Source organism: Castor canadensis, chromosome 17 (genome assembly GCF_047511655.1).
Source record: "Castor canadensis chromosome 17, mCasCan1.hap1v2, whole genome shotgun sequence".
In the NCBI taxonomy this organism is placed as follows: Eukaryota; Metazoa; Chordata; class Mammalia; order Rodentia; family Castoridae; genus Castor; species Castor canadensis.
The window spans coordinates 51736658-51755799 of record NC_133402.1 but is presented as its reverse complement, the minus strand read 5'-3'; the positions used below and the strand labels follow the sequence as shown (position 1 = coordinate 51755799).

General features: G+C 47.3%; 1 protein-coding gene across 2 annotated transcripts; it reads right to left on the bottom strand.

Moving 5' to 3' along the window:
* Positions 1 to 1289: 1289 nt before the first annotated feature.
* Alas1 (5'-aminolevulinate synthase 1) lies at positions 1290 to 16090 on the bottom strand. Of its 2 annotated transcripts, none has more exons than XM_020162159.2 (11): positions 15935 to 16090; positions 14801 to 15020; positions 11468 to 11695; positions 9987 to 10136; positions 8927 to 9149; positions 7888 to 8072; positions 7179 to 7358; positions 6218 to 6382; positions 4014 to 4282; positions 3219 to 3381; positions 1290 to 1595 (listed from the first exon to the last, which is right to left on the bottom strand). In XM_020162159.2, the coding sequence occupies exons 2-11, from the start codon at positions 14997 to 14999 to the stop codon at positions 1435 to 1437; spliced, it is 1923 nt and encodes a 640-aa protein (XP_020017748.1). In that variant the 5' UTR covers positions 15000 to 15020; positions 15935 to 16090; the 3' UTR covers positions 1290 to 1434. The 2 variants fall into 2 exon arrangements, with proteins under 2 accessions (XP_020017748.1, XP_073916087.1); XM_074059986.1 differs by lacking the exon at positions 15935 to 16090 and adding an exon at positions 13257 to 13308 and having other exon boundaries at positions 14801 to 14940.
* Between the last annotated feature and the right edge of the window lie 3052 nt (positions 16091 to 19142).

Sequence of the window (19142 nt, the reverse complement as noted above, 5' to 3'; positions counted from 1 at the left end):
TCCAAGATTTTATTTTAGGAAGCACGCTTTCTGCTTCCTCCCTCTAGCCGCCATCTTGGAATCTCTTTCCAGGGTCTTAACTTTTTGCTTGGCTGGACTTGAAGGGTGATGCTTCCCATCTCTGCCTCTCCAGTAGTTGTGATTACAGGCATCTTTATATGACCTCTCAGGCTGCTGTTGGGGCAGATGCAGGAGGAGATGGTGGGAGCCATGGAGAGGTAAAAAGTGGCCTGGTGCTGTGTGTTTAGAGAACAATCTAAGAGAGCTTGCTGATAGTGTGTGTGGGAAGGAAAGACAGAATTGACTTCCAGATGAGGGGCCCGATTACCAGGGTAGATAGTAAGACCAGGTGAGAAGGAGATAGGGAAGGATTGGGCAGCTCCATGGTGCTGTCTACACCTGTGGGGTCCTGGGAAGTGCTTGTTTAATGCCCAGCAGTCAGCAGTCGGTGCAGATGCAACTGAGCCCAGGACTGGGGGTGAGGCTGGGGAGTGCTGCCTGCATTAAAACTGAGCTTAGTGGAGACATCAATATTCACAGGAGAGCCAGGCATGGTGGCTCACACCTGTAATCCCAGCTACTTCAGAGGAGGATCGTAGTCCCAGGCTGGCCAGGAAAAAAGCATGAGCCTATCTGAAAAAATATCTAAAGCAAAAAGTGCTCAAATACAGTGGGGGATCCAGTAAAGAGACAGAACTGGCTTTGGCAAAGCAGGCAAGATATAGCAACAGGGAACAGGAATCAAGACTAAATGGGGAGGGCTGTGCAGAGCAGAGATGGTGGCAGCTATGAGGGGTTGAGCCTGAGGGAGAGATTGTTGACTGCTAAGATGGGTGACAAGCCTGCTACAGGTCTACAGAAATCAGCCAGTGGAGAGGGAGAAATTCATGACAGGACGTGTGAGAAGCAGTAGGCCCCAAATACAAGTGCAAAGGGTCAAACCTTTTGCAGTCTTGCTGAAGGCGACATGAATATAGGTGGCAGTGGCAGACTGGAGGACTGATGGCTGGCCTTTCAGTGGGAAGAGTGAGGTGTGAGCAGTGGCTGAGGGACTGTGAGGAGCAGACTGCCCAGTCCAGGCTGGAGGTGGGAAGTTTGAAGTGAAACTGGATGTAGGGTGCTGTCACTACTTGCAAACTGCTCAGTTGCTGGTGTGCCACTATGGCAGGGGTGTTAGAGAGGTGGCCACTCCAGGTCTGCAGGCATTATAATGCATATTGTATCTATATCCCAATGACACAGATCAAATTATAATTTTTTCATTCAGTAGCCAGTAACAGAAACACCCATCGCTTAAACAAGAATTTATTTTCAGGACTATGATTTTTACTCTAGATTAAGATTTAATATAATTTAGTTCACATACAAAGACAACTCTGGAGACTACGTGGATATGATAATGGCTGGGGTTGGGTAGAATGACTGAGGTCCCACTCAGGCCCGGGCAGACACCATCTTGCTCATGCCTGTGAAATAGGCTCTCTCTCTCTCACTCATGACTTCAAAATGCAGGGGCCTCCTGCAGAAGTTGCACTCCGCCGAAGAATGTGGCTTCAGTTCCAGCCCCACTCGCTTCCACGTGGCCAGCAGGTTCTCTGAGGAGAGACAGTTCTTATGTATTACATATGTCTTGTGTCCGCACAAGAACTTGTACACAAATAGGCATGGCAGCATTATTCAGGATAGTCAAACAGTGAAAACAACCCAAATGCCCATCAATTAGCGGCTAAACAGAATGCGGTAAATCTTCACAATGGAAGAGTATTTGGTAAGAAAAATAAATGCAAGACTGGGGCATGTGGTTCAAGTGTGGAGCACCTGCCCAGGAGGCACAGCCCCAGAGTTCAAATCCCAGCACCACAAAAAAGACAAGAAAGAAATGCAGTGATGACTGATGCTGTAACATGGATGAACCTTAAAAACACTGGCCGTGGGCTAGGCTCAGAGGAAGTACTTGCCTAGCACATGCAAGGTCTTGGATTTGATCCAGACAGGGAGAGATTAGTGGTGGACAGGGGCTGGGGAATCGGGGTGCATTGCTAATGGGTACAGGATTTCTCTCTGGGGTGAGGAGGTGATGGTTGCACAGCCTTGTGAATTACCTAAAAAAAAAACACTGGGTCCTATATTTTAAAAGAGTGGTTTTTTTTTTTTTTTGTGGTGGCACTGAGGTTTGAATTCTGGGCCTCATGCTTGGTAGGCAGGTGCTCTACCACTTGAGCTACTGCTGGTGCCTTTTTGTGATGGTTTGTTTCAAGATGGGGGCCAGGGGCTGATTTCCACTGCAATCATCCTGATCGCTGCCTCCTGAGTAGCTAAGATTATGGTGTAAACCACCAGCACCGCTAAAAGTATGAATTTAACGGTATGTGAAACTGTGCTGGGGGCTCACATCTGTAATCGTAGCTACTCAGCCTGGGGCAAATGGTTTGCTGACTCTATCTTGAGAAAAAAAAAAACAATCACAAAAAAGAGAGCTGGTGGAGTGGCTCAGGTGTAAAAATAAAGAGAAAAACAACTCCCAGTCAGGCCTCATTCACAAGCCTTCAGGGAAGAAGGTGCTCACATCCTCACCCTCGGATTAGGCTGAGCATTTCTGGGGCTGGAGTAGCTCCTAACAGAGCACTTCTCAACATGTGTAAGACCCTGAGCTCCACTCCTAGGGCAAAACAGAACAAAAGTGAGCATTTACGGCTAATGGAACATGAAGGCTGCCAGGAAGCTGAGCCATCTCAGGAGGGCTCAGCAGGCAATGCCCCTTTGAGGCAGTGGCAACCTGTGGCTAAAAGCCCCTTCTATAGTCTCTGCCTTTGAGTGGGACAATGGGGGAGGGTGTGGCAGTACAGAACCTTGAGCAATTTCTCTTACCAGAGGGGTGAGGCTAGGGTTAGTTCAAGTCACACACAATGCCAGGGTGTGGAAAGCAGTGCAGAGAATATGGGCTGAATTTGAGGCCAGGGCAGACTCATGCCTCCAGAGGCCTCCTCTCCCCTCCAACAGCCACCACTCTGTATCCTTAGGCAGAGCCCTCTGAGGACAAGCAGGCTCCCTCAGAGCTTCCAAGAGGACTCTGCACTCCTACAGTGAGTCAAGCTAAATGTCTTTTCAAGCTGTGTACTTCCTCAGGGCATTCTTTACTCAGAACAAGAAAAGACAAACCCTGAAGCCAGTCCTCTGACCCACAGCCAGCCAGCACAGCTGCCCTCTGCAGCACTCACCCAGGAAGTACTTCATCATCTGTGGGGTGTGATGCGGGGTGGGGGCAATGCGCAGGAGCTCCTCCCCACGTGGCACCGTGGGGTAATTGATCGCTTGGACGTAGATGTTATGTCTGCTCATTAGTTCGTCACAGACTTCTGTGTTTTTAGCAGCATCAGCGACCTAAGTTCAATGGCAGCAGAAGATAAGGTCAGAAGAGGACGAGCTACCTCCTGGCAGATAAGGGAAAACATGAGGCGCAGGTTCCTGGCCAGGCTATAGTAGCACGTGTAAGCTTGAAACTGCCCCAACACCTGCAATTTAAGGGAGCTGGTGTTGTTTGGGAAGGACCCAACAACCAAAGCCATACAGGAAGTAAATGTCACACTGCTTCCCGAATCCCAGGCCTCATACAGGGAAGATGGTGCTTTTTTTCACACCAGCTAATTCTCATTCCCAGGAGCTTATACTAGCCATTTCCTCACACTAATCCAGCTGTGACAGTGACAGGGCTACCATTTTTACTAGAAAGGGCAAGGCTTACTACACAATTCACACTTCAAAGCCAGCCCAGCTCAGGCTTCTGGAACTTTCCTGACCCAAGCTCTGTGTTTACCCTGTTAAGGTCAGTGCTCTGGAGAGAGAAGCTGTGTCCAGCCTGCTGGGTTCAAAGGCTTCAGTCCCATTGTGAAGGCAGCCAAAGACAGACATGGCAGAAGGCCACTAGCTATAGCCCTGGCCCTGGCAGTCTCCTTGCCCAAGCCTCTGTGTGTGTGTGCGTGCTACCTTGGAAGCCATCACAGACAGGTCATTACCCGCACAGGGATGATGTGACTAGGGCAGTGGATGACTGGAAGACCGGCATCCATTAGCATCTGCCTCATAAGCTTGACGTTGCGCTGGTGCTGACGGCGGAGCGCCTGCCCTTCAGCACTCTTCAGGATCCGCACAGACTCCAGGGCTCCAGCTAGCAGCATAGGTGGCAGGGAAGTGGTGAAGATGAAGCCAGCTGCGTAGGACCGTACAGTGTCCACCAGAGAACTTGTGCTGGCAATGTACCCTCCAACGCAGCCAAAGGCTTTGCCTGGGAGGAGACAGCTTTACTGTATCAACACAGCCTCAGCCTCAAAATGGACACAGCCACAGTGAAGTGCAGCAGCACCTCAAGCATTAACTCTTCTCCTTTGTTCCAAGACACTCGGAAGTAGGGGCCATCTACCCATTTTCAGGGTGGAAAGAGCTGAGGAAAGTTATAAAAAGGTCTTGCCTAGTCTCAGGGATAAGCTCAGAATACGGGTCCCCAGAGCAGGGTGGCGGCCCTAGGACAAGTCTAGTGTGCCGGGCACTGAGTGGCCTCTCCTATAACCATTTTATTCTCACTCTCCCACCAGGCCCGCTGCCCTGCCCACCAGCAAGGATTCATTCCCCTCTTCTGCATTCTGCTCTGTGAACACCATGTGAGCTGTGGACATTTCCCTGAAGACTAAGGCATTTGTTCACTGTTACGCTGTGGCCTCTGTTACTTCCTACCTAAGCAAACACAAAACTCTGACAATAGCATTTCCAAATACATACAAAAACTCAGAACCTGTTAGGGTTGATTTAGGGCCAGACTTGTTTTTTGAATTCTACTTAAGTCTCTTATATAATGGGCATCTCAAGTTTCAGGATTAATGGCTCCAGAAGAGTTCTCAGAGATCTTAGCATGATGTTCTGTAATTAACACTTCTGCTGAACCAGGAGGATTGGCTGAGGGTTGGGCGGATCCAAACTCCTATGGGAAACTTCTCCCTCCAGCCTATTCCACCTCACCATGACCACACCTTCAAAGCCCACTGAGGGCACCTGGAAAGACAAAGCAGCCATGTGAATAACTGCCTTTCTCTTGGCCTGGCTCCACCCTGAGAGCCCTGGCTTTCAGGCCTGCATGGCTCACTTCCTGTGGCAGGCTGACAAATGGTCTTTTTTGCCTGCCTGTCCTTTACCAAGTGCCTTAACTTGGCATTTTAGCTGACTGTTACATGGGTTTCTAACTGCCTTACAAACTTCTGAAGGTTTAAAAAAATCCTCAAGCTGGGCACTGGTGGCTCACACGTGTAATGCTAACTATGTGGGAGGCTGACATCAGAATGACTGAGGTTCGAGGCCAGCCCAGGCAAATAATTCAAAAGACATTATCTCCGAAATAACCAGAGCAAAATGGACTGGAGGTGTGGCTCAAGTGGTAAGAGAGCCTGCTTTGCAAGTACAAAGGCGAGTTCAAAACCCCAGTCCCACCAAAAAAAAAAAAAAAAAAAAAAAAAACCTCAAATATGTAATTCACTTCTTTAGGGTCCTCACAGGCAAAGGCAATGTCTACAACAATGATTTGCACGACTTACTTATCTTCACTACAAAAATTCTGATATAGATCCTGTTGCTATTTCCATCATATTGGTGAGGAAACTGAGATGTACTGAGGTTGACCACCAGCTTGAGGACCAATAACTAATGAGTTATGTAGCCAGCACTGGAGTTCAGGCTCCAGAGTCTGCTTCCAACCACCATGAGATGCTTCCTCTGCAGGAGGAGCACAGGAAAGCCAGCAGGACCTGGAATGTTCCCCCATGGCAGGCACAAAACTCAGCACTTCACAGCACCTAGACCTAACAACTGCTCTAGCAAGAGAGTACTTGTTCTTTCTTCTTTTTGATTTAGGGGAACAATCCAAGGCACAGAGTAAAAGCTCTTGTCACAGCCTGTAGTTACCACAACTATGTATGGAATGAGCTTAGATGGCAGTAAGTGTTATTTCTGTCATGTTTGGCTCTGAAAGGCTGCAAGCTTCTGTGGCCCAAGGGATTCTGCTAAGCTGGGCTACTACTCACTGGGACAAAAACTCACCCCAAAGAAAGTGGCCCAGGCCTTCTATGCAATCATGCTGTCTCCTCACCTGGTTCCAGTTAGACTACTTCGTCCTTGGCTTTGTTAAGAGGACACAATTTTAGTGGAGATGACACAGCGTACAAAGTATACATACCAAGTGTTCCAGAAATGATGTCCATTTTTGGCATGACTCCATCTCGATCACCAATCCCTCCACCTCGAGCCCCATACAGTCCCACCGCATGGACCTCATCCACAAAGGTGATTGCTCCAAACTCATGGGCCACGTCACACAGCTCTTCCAGCGGGCACACTGCTCCTGAGGAGAGACAGAGTCTGCACTGAGGAGCTTACACTTCAGATATTTCAGAAATGGTGGTCAGAGGAACAAAGTAACTTACATTCCAAGGTGTCGTGTTTTTGGTGGTACTGGGGTTTTGAACTCAGGACCTCACTCTTGCTAGGCAGGTGCTCCATCACTTGAGCCACTCTGCCAGCCCCTTTATGTGCTGGACGGTTTTGAGACAGAGTCTTACAAACTATTTGCCTGGACTGACCTTGAACCTCAACCTCCTGATCTCTGCCTCCAAGTAGGTAGGATTATAGGCACCGAGACACTGGTGCCTGCTCCAAGCTCTCATTTTTAATGTTGGGGACAAAATAAACTTCGCCCGATTTCTCGCTTCCCTTGTAGTCTAAGAGCTTAGCAAGAGCCAAAACAGAAAATCTACATTAACCCACATCTACACAATGAGAACTAATTAAGGAATCCCAGCAGAGAGAAAGGAAAATAAAATGAAAACCCAAAACCACCACACTATTTGTTCTTGTTTTTGGTGCTGGGGATTGAACCCAGGGTCCTGAGCATACGAGGCACACACTCTACCACTGAGCTATGTCCCTAGTCTCAAAACACCATACTTTTTTTTTGTCTGTCTGCTTTTGAGATAGGGTTTCACTATGTAGCACAGGCTGACCTGTAACTTGCGACCCTCCTTGTCCCAGCCTCCCCAGCGCTAGGTAGCACTACCACACCAGGCTCACAACACACTTTTTAAACCCTTCAGTGCTAGTTTTTCATCTTATGTTTCAGATTAGCCTCTGATTAGACTTACCATCCATTGAATGGACAGTTTCGAATGCAACAATCTTGGGGACTGAGGGGTCAGCCCTTTGTAGCAGCTCTCTGAGATGGCTGACATCATTGTGACGGAAGATGTACTTTGGTACTCGGCTGTTCCGGATCCCTTGGATCATGGAGGCATGGTTCCCAGAATCAGAGTAAATCTCACAGCCTGACATGAGAAAAATGCTATTTACAGCCATCTGCATCAAAGGCAAGTATTTCCTAGAGTGAGACATCAGACTTTTTCCTGAAAATAATGCCTTGAAAATGCCCATTAGGAAAGACACTGCAGTATGTTTGCTGGCATAAATGACCAGGCCTCCCCTGTGAAAAGGCCCAAAGGCATAGAATAAACCTGTGTAGAGCAATTAAGTAGCCTTTAAATCTATGGGCCTCACTCAGACTCAACCAAGAGAAAACTCAAAATTATTCAAAGATTTCTCCAAAGGCACATCTTAGAAAGCAAAGCACCTTGGAGGCAATTAGCTTAAGGAGATGATCTTTCATTTTTGAATCTTCTTTGGTGTCATGTTCTATTGGAACTGAAAACATGCAGCTAACACTTCATGCTCAGAGATGAAATGCTCCCAGACAGGCCTGTTACTGTCTATCTGGTTTGCAGCAGGCATTCTTTGTTGCCACTATTCTTGTTATTACGAAGAAACACCAAACACTCCAAGGCTCCACACCAGGCTCACCGGGCATCATCTTAGCCAAGGTGAAGAGAGTCGAGTCGTTGGCCACGAAGCATGAAGAAAACAACAGGGCTGCATCTTTCCCGTGCAGGTCAGCCAGCTCCTGCTCCAGGTCCACATGGAATTTACTAGTTCCAGAAATATTTCTAGTACCACCTGCTCCTGCACCATGTTGTTTCAAAGTCTCCCTGTTTAAAAAAAAAAGAAAGAAAGACAAAGATGAAGCTCATGGTTCTAAACACCGTTAGTGAACTGGGCCTCTTTCCAGGACCAGTAGATGGAAACTGTGATCTATCAACTGCTGCTGTGAAAGCTGACCTCAGCTTCAGACTGGAGATGGTGGAGGGGGGTCACCCCGGCACCATGATGCCCCTAGGGATCATCAGGAACAAGTGTCCATTTCACAGTCACTAAGCACTTAGTGCTCGCTGAGCTGATTTACACTAAGATTCTTTTCTCTGAGTCACATCATTCCTTCCAATAATACACTACAAGAAAGCAAACTCTAGAAGGGCTTCAAACCAGTCCCACAACGTTAATACATCTATCTACCGTGGAACAGATGGGCCTCTTTAGCAAGCCACTGGGAGAACTTGACCAACAGTTCTTTCACACATCCCAGCCACGGTGATCCTCCTGAAGGGTATAAATGATGGGACCTGCTGTGTTTTTGTTTTTTTTTAATGTTCTATTGAAATAGCTTTCCCCCTGTGCTGCTAGATTTGTATTTCTCTACCTGCAGCTACACCTAAGGGTGTCTGTGCAAGGCTGCTGGTGTTAAAGGCACACTCACTGGTGGAGTGGTAGGGAGTGAGTCCATGAGTTTGAACTCACACACATAAAGGAGTGCCACCAGCTACCTGCACATCACATTAGAGCTTCTGTAAAAGTAATCTAGCTACTTTCAAAGGCTAACGATAGCATTTTGCTATGGCACACTTTCAGTTGCTGAATAATCCCCCCATTAAAGATCCAACCCACATAAATGGTCAATGTATTGCCAAATAATGCCAATGGGATTTGATAGCTGACAGCTACTTACACAACTGCCCCACACACCCGTGGGTGGCGACTCATGCCTAGGTAGTCATTACTGCACCAGACCGACACCTGCTTTTTGGTGATGAGGGAGTCCGAGTAATCATCTGCCATGGGGAAGATGTGTGCCCTCCGGTTCACAGTTTTAAAAACTCTATAGGTGTGGTCATTTCTTTTCTCATCAATTTTCTTCTCAAAGAAATGATCATACTGAAAAGTGGAAACAGCTAAAAGACAAACAAAATACAGTCAAGGCTGATGATGAAGAAACACATCTGGGTTTTGGTTCAAATCTCAGCTTGGTCACATCATAGCAAGGATTCTGGGCCACCTGCTTGCTTGATATCCTTGTACTGTGAAGGGTCAAAGAGACTGCATGTCAAGTGCCTGATACAGTGTCCACTAGGTAATAATTGGGTTTTCATTTATCTATTTATTTAGGTGGAACTATTTATTTAGTTTGAACTCAGGGCTTTATGGTTGCAAAGCAGGCATTCTGGCACTTGAGCCACACCTCCAGTCCATTTTGCTCTGGTTATTTTGGAGATGGGGTCTTGTGAACTATTTGCCAGGGCTGGCCTTGAACCTCGATTCTCCTGATCTCAGCCTCCCAAGCAGCTAGGATTTTGGAGCCACCAGCACCCAGCTCTTTTGCAGGTAGTTGTTCTTTTTTTATTTTTTGGTTGTACTGGAGTTTGAACTTAGGGCCTTATGCTTGCAAGGCAGGCAACTCTCCCACTTGAGCCACTCCACCAGCTCTTTTCTGTGTTAGGTATTTTTAAGATAGGGTCTTGCAAACTATTTGTCCGGAGCTGGCCTTAAACTGCAATCTTCCTGAAATCTGCCTCCTGAGTAGCTAGGATTATAGGTGTGCCACTGGCACCTGGCTAGGTGGTGAGCTTTTAAATAAAGAAAACTGATTACCAATAGGACTTGTGGTCAATAAGACCACAAGCAAGGGGCATGGCTTTCAATCCTTAACTCATCATGCAATTTTATGTTTAATCTGATGTACATTTAAGTTATAAACTCTTCTGTACCAGGCAAGTAACAATGAGACTCACACTTTGGCAAGTTATCTTGGAGAAGATGAGACACTCCTTCTGGCCTCTGCTTTCGCATGATATCCTGGAAATTCTTCAGCAATCCGCTTGGATCCTCTCCATCGGTCTTCACGTTGATCACACTGGGGTTCACTGAGGTTTGGGCAACCTCTGTAACCAAAGTAACAAGAGGCAAGTGGGATGGATGTTCTATTCTGAGTTCACAGTACCTTTTAGGCATACTGTCAGAAATGGTTTATTAGCCATCCCAAGGAGACAATGGCATTTCCAGTCCTATTTTTGATGTCCTTAGAGAGATCCATGTTGGCTTGGGTTTTCTACTGTAAATATTTGTGTTGTAACTAATAAATCTCTGAGACTGAACAAATATATGAGATGAAATAAAGATGACCATATCAAAAAACCCCAAGAACATGGCTTATTAGGGCCAGGCATGGTGGTATGTACCTGCAATCCCAGCACTCAAGAGGCTGAGGCAGGAGGATCTCAAATTTGAGGCCAACTTGAGCTACACAGTGGGACCCTATCTCAAAAAAACAAATGAACAACAACAAAGACAGACTGAAAAAAGAAAAAGGGAAGAAGAAAAGACTTACTGCTTAGTTCACAAAAACAAAACAAAACCTGATCGTAACCAAAGCTATTTGTGACTGAGTGTGTGAAGTAGCTCCTCTTCTAGTATACTTGATTATTATAAGGGCTGACTTTTGATGTTTTTCTTTTCTCTCTCTTTTTTTTTTTTTTGGTGGGGAGGCACTTTTTGAAATAGGGTCTATGTAGCTCAGGCTGGCCTCCAACTCATGATCTTCCTGCCTCAGCCTCCCAAGTGCTGGGATTACAAACATGCTGTACCACGGACCTGGCTCAGGTGCTGTTTTGTTTTCAGAGGTACCAGTCAGCTTTAACGAATACTAAAGTCCCAAGTTTCCCAGCTGCTTGCTACGTCTTCACTACGCCACTCATTCCACTACCCTCCCTACTACCTATTTGTTTCATGGGAAACAGTTTTGACCATATGCATAATTTCTACTGGTAAGGTTTATTTTTTGGGGGGGGGAGCTTAGGTGCTCAGTTACAATTAAGGTTGCCACTTGTGGCCATCAGTAGGACACAGCTTGGCAGTCCTAGGACCAGCACTTAACTGTAGTAACACCAGCATTCTCTACCTTTTAGCCTACTAAAGTGTGGAAAAAACCAAAGGGACAGAGGACAGTTGGGAGCAGCTCAAGGCTGCAGGCTATTTTCAGAAATTAAGCAGTTAGTTGAAAAGCTGGTGACATCCTATGTACTCACCAGAAAGAAAGTCCCACATTTTGCAATACTGTCCCGACTGTCTATCTTGAGGATCTTCCTCCTTGGCCATAGAAGAGGAAGGTGTTTACACAAATACCTTCTAATAATAGCTCAGACCCAAGCCTGATGGTCCCGGGAGCCCAAAGGACATGCTCACCCCTCCTGCCAGTTCACGCCTTGTCTGTTACCTTTCCTCACAGCGTGCATCTCCTGAACATCCTCCTGAAGCTCCAGGCTGGCTTTGCGGAAGACATTGCTGCCCATCTGGTTCATCTGTGCTGCCAGGAAAGGGCACTTGCTGGCAGAGCCCTGGCTTGTGGCAGGCGAGGGATGACCAGACAGAAGCTGTGTGCCATCTGGAGTCTGCTGGGATCTGTCAGGAGGCTGCTGGATCTTGGCTTTGGCAGTTTTGTCTTCTGAGGGAGGAAATGGGCATCAGATCTGCTCACACAGTACCCAAAAAAAACACTGATGTTTTTCTCTTATTGCCTCAAAGATAAGCTTTACACTTACTCTACTCCACAATCAGACTCACACTTATTTTTATTAGCTTCTGCTAATCTCTGTTTTCCCATCTCCCTCACTGGAAACAGTGCTCCTATGAAGAGCTCAGGAGCAAACTCTAGTTACCTCTCAAATCCACAGGATTTCTCCTTATTAATCCAAAAAGTACCACTTTCTATTTTTAGACCACCTAGAATTTTGATTTGTTTTTTTCAAGACTTACTATGTAGGCTAGTCTTGAACTTGAGATCCTCCTGCCTCAGCCTCCTGAGAGCTGGGGTTATAGGTGTGTGTCACCATGCCCAGTTTCCAGAGATCTTGAGTTGGATCATTGCTAGTAATTTCTACCCCACAGACACTCAGCATATTTCAGAAGAAGAACACTCTCTAAGGTAATTGGAAGTATTCATGTAATTTTTTTCTCTGCTAGTATTTTCTAGATAAATTCTTCATAAAAAAAGCTTGCTGTTATTTAACATAAAAATGATTGGTTTTCTTCTAAACAAAAATATTAGAATAACACTTAGGTCTTTAGATTGCTGTTAAAGAGTTCAAACTATTAGTATGTTAAACAAAACAAAACAAAAAAATATAAATAGAGCCAGGTGGCTCACACACGCCTGTAACCTAGCTACTCAGGAGGCAGAGATCAGGAGGAACAAGGTTCGAAGCCAGCCTGGGAAAATAGTCTGTGAGCTCCTATCTCAAAAACAGCCATCACAAAAAAGGGATGGTGGAGTGGCTCAAGGTGTAGGCCCTGGGTTCAAACCCGAGTACCACAAAAAAAAAAAAAAAAATTGACCACACATTCACATGCCTCACCTTTCTCAGCTCTTCAAAGAAGACTATGACTTAATGAAGCTAGCTGACAATTCTGCTTCTGGTCATGATGACTTCCCTCTCCCCTTGAGCAATTTCTTTCACCTTCCTTCTAGAAAAGTCTTTCTTCACCATTTTGGAATGATGACTTGAGTTATAGGCTAACCTTTCCTAAAACTTGGAAAAGGTGTCTCATAGTTTTCATTAAAATTTTCTATAAAGGGGAGTCAAAGGTTATTTTGAAGTTAATTTTATACAGTATAAAAGTAATATATTCATTATAGAAAGACTAGAAAAAGGAAAAGAGCCTTATGATTCAAAATATCACCACTGCAAACATTCTGGTAAAAACAAAACTAACTTCTGAAAATAAATCCTACAGAGGATTAAGTCCTTCCTACTTAAAACAAAACAAAACAAAAACCACTTCTTTGTTACAGGTCCACACCTAGAGAACTCAACTAAGAGAAGCCTTTAAGATGAAATGTTCTCTAGCATTAAGTGGAAACTGGAAAACCTCTCCTGGCAGAACCAGACCAAGACAATTCAACTCTGGTCTATTCATTAAGAACAACAACAACAAAAAATACATGAAATAGAGCCATCTTTTTAAAATACTAACAAATACTTTATGATTCCACTTATATGACGTACCTAGAACAATCAAATTGATATAGACAGAAAGTAGAATAGTGCTTGCCAGGAGCTGGGGGAGGAAAAATAGGAGTTAACGTTTCATGTACGAAGTTTTACTTTAGGAAGATGAAGAAAATTCTGGAAAAAGATGGTCCAGGTGGTTGCCTAACAATATAAATGTACTTAACACCACTGAGCCATTGGCGTCCAGCTAATAAAATTGTTTTTTTAAAAATCACTACTTTAAAAGCCAAAGACAGCCAGGCACCAGTGGCTCACGCCTGTAATCCCAGCTACTCAGGACACATAGATCAGAAGGTTCTCAGGTCAAAGCCAGTCCAGGCAAATAGTTCATGAGACCCTACCTCAAAAGAACCCATCACAAAAAAGAGCTGGTGGAGTGGCTCAAGGTGTAGGCCCTGAGTTCAAACCCCAGTACTGAAAAAAGAAAAGAAAAAACAGCCAAAGACAGCAGGGCACTGGTGGCTCACGCCCTAGCTACTCAGGAGGCAAAGATCAGGAGGATCACAGTTCAAGGACAGCCTGAGCAAACAGTCTGCAAGATCCTATCTCAAAAATGTCCAAAACAAAAAAGGGCTGGTGGAGTTGCTCAAGTGGTAGAGCACCTGCCTAGTAGATGTGAGGTCCTAAATTCAAACCCCAAGGACTGCCAAAAAAAAAAAAAGGCCAGTTCAGGCATGATGGTTTCAGTCTGTACTCCCAGCTATTCGGAAGTGGAAATAGGAGGATCGTGATTGCTTGGCTAGCTTGGACAGAAAAAAGTTATCAAGATCTTATTTCAAAAAACAAGTTGGTACATGTCTGCAATTCCAGCTATTCACGAGGTAAAAGAAGGAGGATTGCAGCTGAGGCCAACCTGGGCAAAAGTGTGAGACTCTACTGGAAAAATAACTAAAGCAAAAAAGGCCGGTAGCCTGGCTCAAGTGAAAGTGCAAGTCCCGGAATTCAAATCTCAGTACTGCCTAATAATAATAATGATAGTAGTAGTAGTAGCAGTAGTAATAATATAAAGCCAAAGGAAGGTTAGAGTAGAACATTACTATAGAATACATGGAGAAAACACTAAAACCCCAACAGGCACATGCAACCCAAAAACCTGTAAGTAGAACACAAGCCACCACTTCACCTTTTTTTTTTTTTTTTTTTTTTTTTGCAGTACTGGGGTTTGAACTCAGGGCCTCATGCTTGCTAGGCAGGAAATCTACCACTTGAGCCACTCCACCAGCCCTTTTTTGTGTTGGATATTTTCGAGATACAGTCTCATGAACTATTTGCCGAGGCTGGCTTTGTACCGTGACCCTCCTGATCTCTGTCTCCTAAGTAGATAGGATTATAGGCATGAGTCACCAGTGCCTGGCCACCCTTTCACCTTTAAAGCCAGGAACACTAAGCGTCCCTACCCTGTGGTGTTAGTGTGACAATCACCTGAGATAACCCACACACAGAGCTAAGCCTGATAACTTAGGTGATCCTGACCACCACTGGAGACTGCAACTGCTGCAAACCTCCCCACCTGTTCCTTTACCACCAAAAAAACTTACTCTCATTGGCTGGAGGAGTTTCTTTGATCTGCTGGCAGTGTACTGCTGAAGTGGACAGGGCCCGGGGTGCTGGCTTGGCCCCAACTTCCATCATCTTGGGGCAGTTCTGGGCATAGAACAACAGAGATTTGCCAGCCTTCTGCAGAAAGGCTTGCGAGACTCGAGATAAGAATGGGCATCGGCGAACAACCGTCTCCATGTCTGGGAAGTGTGCTGGCTCCTGTAGAGAGACTGATGGTCAGTGACAAGCTCGCTCGCTCATTAAAAACCAAGCAAACACCACTGTCACTGGCAGTTCACACCAAGAGTACCCTGGGATTCTAACATATCTCACTCAAAAATATCTAAAGACAGCTCTGATGTCAACCTCAAGGAAGGAGTAGTGACTACACTCTACCAGAGTCACCAACTCCTTCATTCTCCAGCCCTATACAAAAACACCCGCAAAGCAACATCCCCAAATACAATAAATACTGACAATCAATAACAAAGGGGGTGGAAGAAACAGGTTTGGTAGGACAGAGGCTCCTTAACAGGAGATGCACAGTGCAGATAAGACACCTTAGCACACACCCAGGTGAAGTGAGGCTAGGGAAGTCACTGTCACCCATACAGGCAGGGAGGGAGGATAGAGATCCTGGCTTTCTCCTAGTCCCCACACCTCCAAACCCCAGGAAGGCATCCAGCCAAGCTCTGGGTCCGTGGAGTAAGGATTTCCTGGAGGTCATGCTCCAAACTGAGAGCACTGAGAAGGACAGGGGTGTGAGGGAAGAGCCTTGGGCTTATGGGACAAGAACGGGGGCTATCGAGTCCAGGGAGCTGGGTCTGGAGGTTGTTGTTCCTGGCAGGGGAGGAGAGGGCGGTGAGCTCGGGGTCCCCTCGAATGGAGGGCTGGAGAATGAGAAGGATATGGGGAAAAGCAGCCAGGTAAACGCGGAATGTCGGGAAAGCGCGACTGGGGGAATCAGAGGTGGCTGAAAAGGGAGAAGATCTGGAGCGTGAACGTTGGCCCAAGGTGACGAGTGACTGGGACGGTGGGGGATGGGATCCCAGTGGTCGTGGGAACAGGGCCCGCGCAAGCTAGACGCGCGGGAGCTCCCGTGGCCGGAGCCGCACCAGGGCGCGGGCCCTCACCTGAGCGGGGCACTCGACCGAGGCGGAGGTGGCAGCGGCGGCGGCGGGCACTCAAGCGGAGAAGTCCAATCGAGCCGATGCCCTTGTCCGCGAGCAGCCTCAGGCCGCGACCGCTGTCGCCCTAATATACAGCAACCGTAAGCGCTGCGCATGCGCTGTGGGCGCGGCCTGCCTTTGCGCAAGCGTACTGTACGGCGCCCAGAGATGGACGGGCGGGGGCGGGGCGGCCGCTGCTGGGGGCGTGGCTTCTGACCCTCCCCTGCAGAGAGAGGTGCGAAGAGAACTTCTGTTCTCATGAAGTCATTCTGCACCCCTTGATGGCTTTTTATTAACTGCCTTATGCTTCAGAGTCCTACACCCCCCCCTCATAATGCGGCATAGAAGGACAAAATCGGAGGCGAAGTGCCGCTAGGACCAACTGGGGGCCCCATCCACTAATACGAGTGGGTGTCTTGAACAGACAGAGGAAGGGGATCCCGCCCTACTGGGGACTTGTGGGGACAGAGGGCTTCCAGAATAAGTGCTGCTGGATCGCCCAAGAATGGAGTGGTCCTGGGCTGAAGTTGTGGCTCAAGTGGCAGAGCACCTGCCTAACAAGCACAAGAAGACTCTGAATTCAAACCCCACTACTGTCAAAAAAAAGAATGGAGTGGTCCTGGTCATGGTGGAAATGTGGAAGGGGCTGAAGCAGGGGATCTCAGATTGCAGAAGAAGGAGCATAAAAACAGAGCCTCATTTTTGACAGTTTTTGATCAGACATGTTTAGATGATGCAGAGAGGGGACAGAGGAACATGGCTGGATGGAACCATCTCCACAGCTCTAAGAACATGAAGGGTAGGGGTGAGGTGGCTGAACAGGACCTGACACATCTCCTGGGCTTAACACATACTAGCTATTGTTTTTATTTTCCATCAAGCATTGTCCAAAGTCTAAAGCTGGGTGCCTTAGGACTCTATTCCAGAGTTTGGAGTTGGGCCATGCCTCCTTTGAGGTTCCCAAGACCACACCTGAAGGGTAGAGCTTGGCAAACCTCTCTCAGGAATGCCAGCTTGGCCTCCTTGCCCCATACTCATCCCAGCTTGGCCCAGACTGGGCCGGGCTGGGGCTGGGCCAGGCTTAGAGCTGCCCTCCTCCACTTGGGGTAAGGACAGTTCAGGTTGCTCCTTCTCCAGCTGGGCATTAATAAGAAGGGACAAAGTTCAGAGTCTTGGAGACCAAGGTATACCCAGGTGCTGATTCCCTCCCTCTGAGCCCCCACCAGCTTCGAGGCTGGCAAAGTGAGTCTTCACCTGCAAAGTAGACACCTGGGTCCAGAGTGGCATTGAGACCAGTCCAGGATGAGGGCTGTGGTCCAGGAGTCCAAAACTAAGTTCTGTCCCATCCTGCTAAGGGGTCCTAGGCAACATCCATCAGCCAGAGGAGAGGAGAGAAAAAAGGTCAGCACTTGGACTCAGACCCAAGTGCAGCTAGAAGTGGGAACAAGGTAAGGATGGTGTTGAATGGTCTACTCTGGGCCTCACTTTCCTTACCTGGGCAATGGGATCATTGTACAATACCTGTCTGCCTGCCTCACAGGACTGTTTGGGTGATCAGTGACAAGGCGGAAGCAAAAGAACTAAACATTGGAGTGGGCATGAGTTCCAAATTCAGCTCTGAATCTTACTTGGCTGTAGCCTTCGGCAGGCCACAATCTCCTTGAGGCTTGGTTTCCTCATTTGTAAAGCTCTCCCAGCTCTGCCATTTGTCGTTGGCAGGAGGGTTAGATGAAGTCATGGACTGCAGAGGCTTATTGTTTAAGCCAACAGTCTCTAGCCTTCTGGGAGTTTCCTGTTTAATGTAGAAATGGCTGAGAAAAGGGCAGACTCATAAGGAAAGCGAAATAGAATGTAAACAATTCCAGATGGAGGAGGAAGCTATTACTCCAACAAGAAGGAGGGGGATCCCAGCCACCAGGAAGGCGTCCAGAAGAGAAGTGGGCGCTGGCTGGAAGGGTGGGTCTACATGGCTCTGGGAAACTTCTGGGCAAAGTCTAGAGTGGGAGAGCCCCAGGTCTGTGGGGATGGAGTGAGGGAAGGGTGTGACTCAGCCTGAACAGCTGTGCTCCAGGGGTACAGTCAGGAGCTAGGGCAGGAGGTCAGGCTAGAGAGGTCCTAAATGAGACACAGGGCTTCCCGGTGTCAGAATCCAAAGAATCACCACCAGGGTACTGCTCAAAATGCAGATCCCTGGGCCTTGTGCCTTTGATTCTGGCCCAGGAATCTGGCGCTATGGGGGTGAGTTATCTTGCAGCCACATGTTGGACTATATTACCTCAATGGTTCAAGATTCGAAACCTTGAAGGGTAAGGCTAAAGCTATGAGTTCTAATTCTGACTCTGCCACATTCTGACTCAGATCTTGAGTAAATGACCCCACACCCTAATCCTCAGTGTGTATGCCTGTGACATGGGAGTTGTTTCACCTGCCTTGGGGATGAGCCTGAGTGGGCTCTGTGCTGAATCAGTTGTAGTCCCTCTCCTGGGCTGCTGTTTCCCCTCTGCCTCTTCCTCCTCCTTCTGCTTCTTCTCTCCCTCCCAGAATCCCTCTTTCTCTCCTTTCTTCTCTTTGCTTCCGTCTCTGTCTCTCCTTCCTTCCTCTCTGCTCAGAACTGCATTATACACTCATCTTATCACCTGCTGTGGGCCCTGGGCAGGAAAGCCCAAACTGCTAGAGTTCAAACAAGGTTATCCCTCTTCTGAGATTGTTACTGGGGCCTTTCCTCCCTCTCATTCAGTCTGTGTCACCATCACCTAAAGGGACTGCTGCACATAGCACTCGCCCAGCGGTCAAGGGAAAAGAAAAATGTCAACCCTTGCCCTAGAATTCCTCATTGGTGCTATTTTTAGCATAAGGGTTAAGAAACTCTGCCTGGGTAAGCTTACTGCTTTCCTCAGGGCCTCATTTCCTCTCTAGGAGACCCTGGTAGACATGGGACAGTGCTTGTCTAGCATGTGCAAAGGCTCTGGGTTCGATCCCTAGCATAGCAAAACAAAACAAAAAACCCTTCAGCCTGTGCTGTTGATGCCTGGTGCAACCTTGAGCCAGTGGCACTTCTTGGAATGCTAGTGCCCTTCTGTACAGTGGTAGGTGAGGCAGCTCGCAGAGTGGGTACAGGGTCTGAACAGCTCAGCTCTGCCCTGGAGGTTGGAGCTCCAGGCTTGCAGTGACA

Coding starts and splice junctions, on each gene's coding strand:
- Alas1 (XM_020162159.2), bottom strand. CDS start 14,999: ATGGAGACGGTTGTTCGCCGATGCCCATTCTTATCTCGAGTCTCGCAA. Junction 10,137..11,467: donor GATGCACGCTGTGAGGAAAG/GTAACAGACAAG, acceptor CTTTGGTTACAG/AGGTTGCCCAAACCTCAGTG. Junction 7,359..7,887: donor CTTGGCTAAGATGATGCCCG/GTGAGCCTGGTG, acceptor TTCTCATGTCAG/GCTGTGAGATTTACTCTGAT.